This window comes from Cucurbita moschata, unplaced genomic scaffold (genome assembly GCF_002738365.1).
Source record: "Cucurbita moschata cultivar Rifu unplaced genomic scaffold, Cmos_1.0 Cmo_Scf00015, whole genome shotgun sequence".
In the NCBI taxonomy this organism is placed as follows: domain Eukaryota; kingdom Viridiplantae; phylum Streptophyta; class Magnoliopsida; order Cucurbitales; family Cucurbitaceae; genus Cucurbita; species Cucurbita moschata.
In genome coordinates, this window is record NW_019268531.1 from 398,498 (window position 1) to 407,110 (window position 8,613).

At 33.5% G+C, this 8,613-nt stretch overlaps 2 protein-coding genes across 2 annotated transcripts; both read left to right on the forward strand.

Annotated features, from left to right (window-relative positions):
• Positions 1-777: 777 nt before the first annotated feature.
• On the forward strand, positions 778-2,417 carry LOC111452948 (E3 ubiquitin-protein ligase RNF185-like). The gene is made up of 2 exons (XM_023093838.1): positions 778-1,091; positions 1,436-2,417. Exon 2 carries the CDS (start codon positions 1,463-1,465, stop codon positions 2,147-2,149), a length of 687 nt encoding a protein of 228 aa, XP_022949606.1. The 5' UTR covers positions 778-1,091; positions 1,436-1,462; the 3' UTR covers positions 2,150-2,417.
• Positions 2,418-5,888: 3,471 nt separating this feature from the next.
• On the forward strand, positions 5,889-7,392 carry LOC111452995 (probable galacturonosyltransferase-like 1). The gene has a single exon (XM_023093904.1). The coding sequence runs from the start codon at positions 6,008-6,010 to the stop codon at positions 7,040-7,042; it is 1,035 nt and encodes a 344-aa protein (XP_022949672.1). The 5' UTR covers positions 5,889-6,007; the 3' UTR covers positions 7,043-7,392.
• The last annotated feature ends 1,221 nt before the right edge of the window (positions 7,393-8,613 follow it).

Here is an 8,613-nt window from a genome sequence, read left to right on the forward strand (position 1 = left end):
TTTTTTTTTTTTTTTTTTTTTTAATAATTATTTTACCTTTCACACGTGTGTGCGTCTCTAACCCGTGATGTCATATTTATTATTATTATTTATTAAAATACCATTTGAGTGTATAAATTAAAAGGATAAATGAGATAATTTATGATCTTATTAATCAAATTTACGTGATTATTTAACAAAAAAAAACTATTTTAAGCGTTATTTAATATAAATAATTACAAACTACAAGCAGATCTCCACCCTTATTATTATTATTATTATTTCCAAATACATTAATTACGAAATAGCCTAATTAATACTATCAACAGTTATATATAAACTCCCTTTTTCATTATTTTTTTTTATTTCTTTTTACCTTATAGTGTATAACAGATTTGATTATATACTTTTAAAATTTTACTTAATAAAAAGTTGATGGAGTGATTAAAAGAATAAATAGTATGATTAAATTAAAATTAATTATTAAAATATCGAATTTTGATGGCTTTGAATTGATTCAATTTTTTTTTATTGATATTAATATTTTATTTCCCTGAGTTGATGAATATCAATTTTGGAAAAAGTCAATGCATTCTATTCATGATTGAAAAAATAAGTTATTTGGTTAAATAATTAAATATTAAAATAATTTAATACATAAAGTTTTTTGTTTTGGTAATTCAACTTTCAAAATCTACATTTTAATCCCTAAATTTTTTTAAAAATAATAATTTTGATAGATTAATTTATTAAAATAGAAATTAAAATAAGGGTCAAAACGCAGCGTTTTATCCCAATTTATAAGAGAGAGAGAAGATGTGATGGTGGAGTACAAGTGGATGAAACTCGATCGAACGGCCTAAATTATCCGTCGACTTAAGAAATTAAATAATGATTTTAAAATGAATAAAAATTACATAAACAAAGCCCTTGAACTCTTCGTATCTTCTTCTTCTTCTTCCTCCGATTGTCCTCTCTTCTATGGTTTTCTGTAATTTCTAGGCCCGTTGCTCCTGATTTCACAGATTCCTTCCTTCACTAATATCGCCGATTTTCTTCCTCCTTGTTTTAGGAATCTGCTTTCCACCATTTCTGATTTCGTTCCTCTGAAGGTTTGTACACTTTCTTCCTCTCTATTTGCGTTGATTTTCTCTTGTTTTTCTTCAATCCATTTGTTTCCTTTGTTTTTCCCCTTTTTGCATCGCTGTGTTGTTGGTGTCAATTCGGTTACACTTTGCGTGTTCGGTGTGGATTCCAAAATTGGGGGTTTCTTCTTGTCTGTCATTTTGCATGGTTTTGGATCACGATCCCCTGATTTGTTTCTTTAATCGATTTTAATTAGCATCTGTTTTGCGATTTTAGTTAGTTTTGATGCTTTTGACTTTGATAGGATTGTAGGAGGTTGTTGAATCTTAATTCTGATTTTGTTTTGTTTCGTGATGTCTGGTGAATATAGCTGCTGATATTTGGGGTGGAAATTAAGATGGCGAATGAGTTTGGGGAATCAACAAGTGTGCCACATCAAAACCCTTCTTGGTCCAGTAATAGTGACAACACTAACAATGATACTGGCGATTTTGAATGCAATATCTGCTTCGAGTTAGCTCAAGACCCAATTATCACTCTTTGCGGCCATCTCTTTTGCTGGCCCTGTCTGTATAGATGGCTGCATCATCACTCGCAATGTCAAGAATGTCCTGTTTGTAAGGCTCTTGTTCAGGAGGAGAAGTTGGTTCCTCTTTATGGTAGAGGTAAAGCACCATCTGACCCAAGATTAAATAGATATCCTGGTATTGATATTCCAAATCGCCCTGCCGGGCAAAGGCCTCAAACAGCACCACCCCCTGCAGCTAATGACTTTGCAAACTACGGGTTTGGATTCACTGGTGGCTTTATGCCAATGGCGGCAGCAAGGATTGGGAACTTCACTTTAGCTACTGCTTTTGGTGGTCTGATCCCATCTTTATTCAACATCCAGTTTCATGGATTTCCTGATGCTACAGTGTATGGAACCACCTCTGGTTACCCCTATGCATTCAACACATTCCATGGGGGTCATGGTCACCATTTTCCACAGCCACCGAGTCGAGGTCAGCATGCTGATAACGTACTGAAAAATCTCTTTTTACTCGTCGGCGTCTTCGTAATTCTTGCCTTGCTTTGGTGGTGAAAATAGCACAAGTGTAGAGATTTCATTTACTGCTTATGAAGTGAAGTAGTTTAGCTAATACTGCGATTTTATATATATATATATATATATATATATGTATGCTTGATAGTAGTACACTTACTGTGAGGTTCCCATTGATTCATGTTGTTCACATCCCAAAGGACTTCTGGATGTTTCTTTCTCCTGCACAGACCAGCCCATGTTCACTTCTTTACCCCACCAACAGAAATAAAGATCAGCTCTAATTTGTTTCAGCTAAGATTTCCTATGTATGATCCACTGATTATTGATCTTTCCCATCAAATTTCTTCATCTCAGCTTCAAAACCACACTGAAATTATTGATATTTTGTTACTGAAAAGAAATTTCTTTAGTTCCAAGTTTATTTGGCAGCCTGCTGAAACTAATAGACATGGCTGTTCCCCATTTTACTGAATTTGTGGTTGGATGGATCTACTTTTAACCTACTGTAAGTTCAGCCTGCTGTTCACTTTTGGGTGTGTTTCTTGATTGCTTAGTTAGTTTCTGATAAACTTTCTTTGGTTAGGTTTGTTTTCTGTTGTGTTATACTAAATGCTTGATTTGCTTTCCTATAACTGCCATGGACACTATACATTTGAAATGTGAGAAATTTATTGAACATAGTCACCGTCTGTTCTCGGCAATAGGAGATGAATGTATTGGAGATTGGTTGGGCTCGTGTGTACTTGAAATTTAACCGATATCTTATAGATTCTTAAACTCTCACTTCTGTAGTTTCGTGTTCTCATAAGTTGTTAAACTTTCCATTAATATTTGTTAGATAAAGTATATAGTAGACGCAAACATGAAAGTTTATATATCGATGGTCAATATAATGCGAATGTTGGTTTATTTTATTTTTATTTTGACCTACACCTTTCTTTATATTTAACCAAATTGAAAGTATACCTTTCTTTATTTCTGGTCAATAACTTTAATTACTATATTTTTAACCCAATAGTTTCAATCACAAATTGAATTTTCTAATTTTTTAAATACGATTAGCTCTTCAACTAGAATAACCCTATATTCTATTCTAGTCCCCTCCACTTACATATTTGACTGCCAAACTATTCCCTGGGCCATGGGCTCATTCATGGGCTTTCATGTCAACACTTTGGGCAACCATTTGGGACAACAATCTAATTTGGAGTGTTCTTAGGTAGTATGAATTGAGCTTTTAGATTATGGGTATAATTCTCTTAGATTTCTTTTAAATTCGAGCTCTATGGTACACCATTTCATCATGAAAAAAAATTTGAGAGTCGAAGATGAAATGACACCGACACTATTGCATTTTTTTTGTATAGATGGTTCAAGTGAATTTGTGATAGCGTTCATGGTTCATGTTCAAATCGTTATACCTTATTTGTTCTACTAAATAAAAGTTGATAACAAAAAAAATTAAGATATAAAATTCAATATCTTTTTAAATTTTAGAATAGATATTTATTTCCTAAAATTCAAATTTACCATATGAAAATGATATTTTTCTTAAAATTCACGGATTTACTAGAAATTAAATTAAATTTTTGGGATCATTCAAATTAATATATATATATATATATATATATATATATATATATATATTTGTTATTATTTAGAAAAACAGGGAAAGTAAATATGATTATGAATAAATGAGTCAAATACGTGAAAACGAAACGTTGAATTTAAATAAATGAACCGACGTTTTGATGGAGAGTGGGTAATTTAAATTTAATTAAATGGAAAAAGAAAAAAAAGGAAAAAAAAAATCAGAAAAATTGTGGATGAGATGAATTTAGACTGTGTGTGGGTCCCTTATTCTTGATTCCAAAGGCACAACATGCCGTGTGTGAATGTGTGCAATAATAATCTCCTTCAATAAATGACACACTTTCTTTTTTTTTTATATATTTGTTACTTTTTTGAGATGATATTTACCTAAAGCTATTAATTTTTGGTGCATTTAGAAATAGGATTCATAGAATCCAGCACATTTTAAAATTATTTAATAATTTGAAGTTAATGAATATAGAAAAATTAATTAGAAAAATAATAATAAGGAGGAAAAATTGGTGAAAGGGGAGTATTGGCATGTGAGGCACATGGTTTGTTTAATGAAACCCTCCAAATAATGAGGGGAAGTAGTGTTTGTTACACCCCCACACTCTGTCTTCAATCCCTTTCTAATCGTCCCTTCCCTCCCACGTGCTTTCCATTTTATTAACTTTTTCGTTCAATTAGTTATTAATGTAACATATATTAGGAAGATAAATATTTTTTTTTTAATTATTACCTTATTCATCTTTTTAAATATATTCAATTAATTTGAAGAGAAAAAAACACATTAAATTGGTACATAAAAGTACGATGTTCCAAATGGTTGACGTAAAATAATGTAGAAAGTATTAAAATAATAATAATTAAAAACAAATGTTGCATTACAAAAATAGCCTCCAAAAGTTATGTTTATTGGTATGGTAATAAATTTAAGTTGTTGAATGAATCACAAGTAGTGCCCTTTTTCTCCGAGGTCATTTTCGTCATAAAAATATAGTAATTAATTATTAAAAAAAAAAAGTGGAGAAATTAGAGGTATTAATTATACTATTTATTTAAGTTCGAAATTTACTCGAGTAAGAAAAAGAAATAATTTTGAGAGGTGATATCGGCTTTTCATTTGGAGGGCCAGGTGGGCAGGTGGTTCCCACGTGGAAAGCCACGTGTCAAAGAGAGGTAAAGAGATTAATGTGGGCCCCTGAAAGGTTTGATGTGGACGTTTTTTTCGCCAAAAAGGAAAATCAAGGCCATTCAAAATTACCCATCTGTCCCCAAATAAATGCTTCTCTCCTAACTATCTGCCAGGACTTGACGGACATTCAATGCCACCCTAAATATCCGGAGCCAATACATTTCTCATTTTTATTTATTTATTTTTTTGTTTTATTATTTTTTAATTAAAATAAATTACAATAGTTAAAAAATAAAAATAAAAAAAATCTCAAATTTATAATTAAAAAAATGTCTAAATCCAAATCTACCTTAAAAACTAATAGCCAATATCAATCAAAGCGCAAATCTCACGTAATCAATAAAATATTTAATTACAAACAATTCTCTAAAAAGAAAAAAAGTTATTACCATTTTTATTTCGGGATCCAATGCATTTGGAAGCAAATAAAAATAAAGATATTAATAACGCTTTAACAAAATCATTTAAATACATTTTTTTTTGTTATTAAACTTCTAAATTTGTTTTATTAATTATTTTAGTTCATATTTTTATTTTATTTTTGTAGTTTCCAATAAATTAGAGACTTATCCGACAAAAACAAAAAAAATAGTTATTATTTGAAAGATTAAGGACTAAAATGAAGAAAGGTTAAGCGTTTCGAAATTAAAATAATTTTTTTTAAAATTTAGGGACCAAAATAAGAATATTTTTTATTAAATTTTATTTTCCAGACATTTTTTAATTAATACATTATTTGGATTTTAGGAAGTCCAGATAAAATTGATTAATTAGAAGTAATGATTGTATAATGAATATTTATATGCTAAATCACACCTCCTTGTACTCCTAATATTTTTGGAAATAGCTTTCATTTAATCTCCTTTGGACTTTAGGTTAAATTTCATTATTATTTGATTAAATACCATAAATTAAAATCATATAAATTAAAACTATATATTATAATATATATAAAAGGTGGTTGGTCGAGAGAGGCAACGTGGGTGTGTGTCCAATTGAAGTTGAAAGCGACGCACAATGCTTTAACTTATTATATCTCTATATTTCCCTCTTTCGCTTTCTCAACCATTTCATTCAGTCCAACTCTGTTCTTCTCCGGCAACATGCCCCGCCCTCCGCCGCCGTTGATTCCCCTTCTCCTCCTCCTCCTTCTCTTCGCCGCCGCCGCCTCTGCCGCTGCCTTGAAGTTCAAAGAAGCTCCCGAGTTCTACAACTCGCCCACCTGCATCTCCATTCATTCTCTCCACGATGACGTCCTCTGTTCCGATCAGGCCGTCCACGTCGCCATGACTCTCGACGCCGCCTATCTCCGGGGATCAATGGCGGCGATTCTGTCCGTTCTTCAACACTCCTCTTGTCCACAGAACATCGTTTTCCATTTCGTTTCCTCCGCCTCCACCGACATCAAAGCCCTCCGATTCACTATAGCTACTTCCTTCCCTTACCTGAGATTCCAAATTTACCCATTCGACGCCGCCGCCGTTTCCGGCTTCATTTCCACTTCCATCCGCTCCGCTCTCGATTCCCCTTTGAATTACGCTCGCAATTACTTGGCGTCGTTAATCCCCCACTGCGTCAAACGAGTCGTTTATTTGGACTCTGATTTGATTCTCGTCGACGACATTGCCAAACTCGCTGCTACCCCACTTGGGGAAACCGCCGTCCTCGCCGCACCGGAGTATTGCAATGCTAATTTGACCACCTATTTCACACCCACCTTCTGGGCCAATCCCTCACTGTCCCTCACCTTCGCCGGACGAAATGCCTGTTACTTCAACACTGGGGTTATGGTCATAGATCTCCAACGGTGGCGCTCCGGTGACTACACCACCAAGATCGTCGAATGGATGGAGCTCCAGAAGCGAATGCGGATCTACGAGCTCGGGTCTCTCCCGCCGTTTCTCCTCGTTTTTGCTGGGTTTATAGCTCCAGTGGACCACCGGTGGAACCAGCACGGCCTCGGTGGCGATAATTTCCGGGGACTATGCCGGAATTTACACCCCGGACCTGTGAGTCTCCTGCATTGGAGTGGAAAAGGGAAACCGTGGGTTCGTCTGGATTCGAACAGGGCATGTCCACTAGACGCTCTTTGGGCTCCGTATGATCTTTTACAGACACCCTTTGCTCTTGAATCTTAGTATTAAATTACATTACATTACATTACTTCTTTGTTCATATGGTTATAGGAATAGATTAGAGGAGATTTAAGTATCGGTGTCCCTCAATCTTGTCCATAAACAGAGATTTTCCCATATTTTGTTGTTCCTTATTAATACAGACAGAGCCTATTTAACAACAGCTTCTTCAGTATTACAGTTAATTGCAGTTACTTGGGGAAGAAGAAGATGATGATGATCATGACAACGAGGACGATGATCGTACATTTGAAAGACGATCATTGATTATGTTTGTATTTATACTCTCCGATGTAAAGTTGTTCTAATGATTTAATGTTCGTAGAAGATATGAGATCCAACTTTGAATCGTTGCAATTTACGTCATGAACATGATGAGATGGTGTATTGGTAATTAAAGTTTCGAACTTTCAATGAGCTCTAATGGAGCTATGGCTATGGCAGATTTCATCTACCTCCGAAAACAGAGACGGTAACAGTCCACGCCCACGGGTAACATATATTGTCTTTTTTGAATTTTCTCTCAAGGTTTTAAAACACCTCTCCCAGAAGAGGTTTCCACACTTATATAACTAATGCTTTGTTCCCTCCGAAAACATTGGGGCTAGCGTTTCCGGTGACATATCGCTCGATGATTGATTCTGATACCATTCGTAACAACCCAAACCCATTACTAGAACATATTGTCCTCTTGTGGCTTTCTCTTCTAAGTTTTCCGTCAAGGTTTTAAAAACGCGTCTTTAGGGAGAGGTTTTCACTCTTATGAAAAATGCTTTATTTTCCTCTCTAACCGATATGAGATCTCACAAATACCCATGATTTTTCTATTTCGTCGGTGGAAGATTCAGCAAGAACACAGAGATCAAAGACAATTTCCACCATGCTTGGTCTTAATAGAGGTTCGCCATTGCTTTGCTTGCTTGCTTGAAGCTCTAACAATCTGAAACAAAATGCAAAATTTTCTTTCTTGGGGTTCCTCGTTCTATACTGAATTGATTAAAGAACTTGATTTTTTTTTCTTCTAATTAGAATGTTAATGATTAATATTATGAACCGGTAAGATGATTAATTATAGATATAAGTAATATTAATAAAATAGGTATATTTTGTTACGATGTAATGAGAAATTAAAATTAAAATGAAATAGTGAGAGAATGATTGTTTAATGAGAGTCTTTAACATTGGATTCAATTTGAATGTGAAAGGGGGGATTTTATTGGGACATTAATTATTTGTCTTAAATCAGATGCTTTCTTATTAATTATCATCTAATTGGATTCATTAACTTTTCTTTTCATAAACCTTACATTGACTTTCATATTTTATTTACAATATCTTAAATTATGGTTTAAATCTCAATACATAAATTTCTTTCTAAGCTATAATTCTTTTTTTTAAAAGCATGATTTATTTTAGATATTTGTGTCATTAATTATCGTAAATTACCAAACAATTGTTTAATCGGTGATAATTCAATTGTTTAAGCTATTTTCTATTTAAAAATGTTATTTTAAATTGAAAATGAAAAATAAATAAAAGGTTCCAGAGAGAGAGAGGGGGGGGGGGGGGGGGGG

Bases quoted from the DNA above. Each gene is read 5' to 3' on its own strand.
- LOC111452995 (XM_023093904.1), top strand. From the start codon at position 6,008: ATGCCCCGCCCTCCGCCGCCGTTGATTCCCCTTCTCCTCCTCCTCCTT.
- LOC111452948 (XM_023093838.1), top strand. From the start codon at position 1,463: ATGGCGAATGAGTTTGGGGAATCAACAAGTGTGCCACATCAAAACCCT.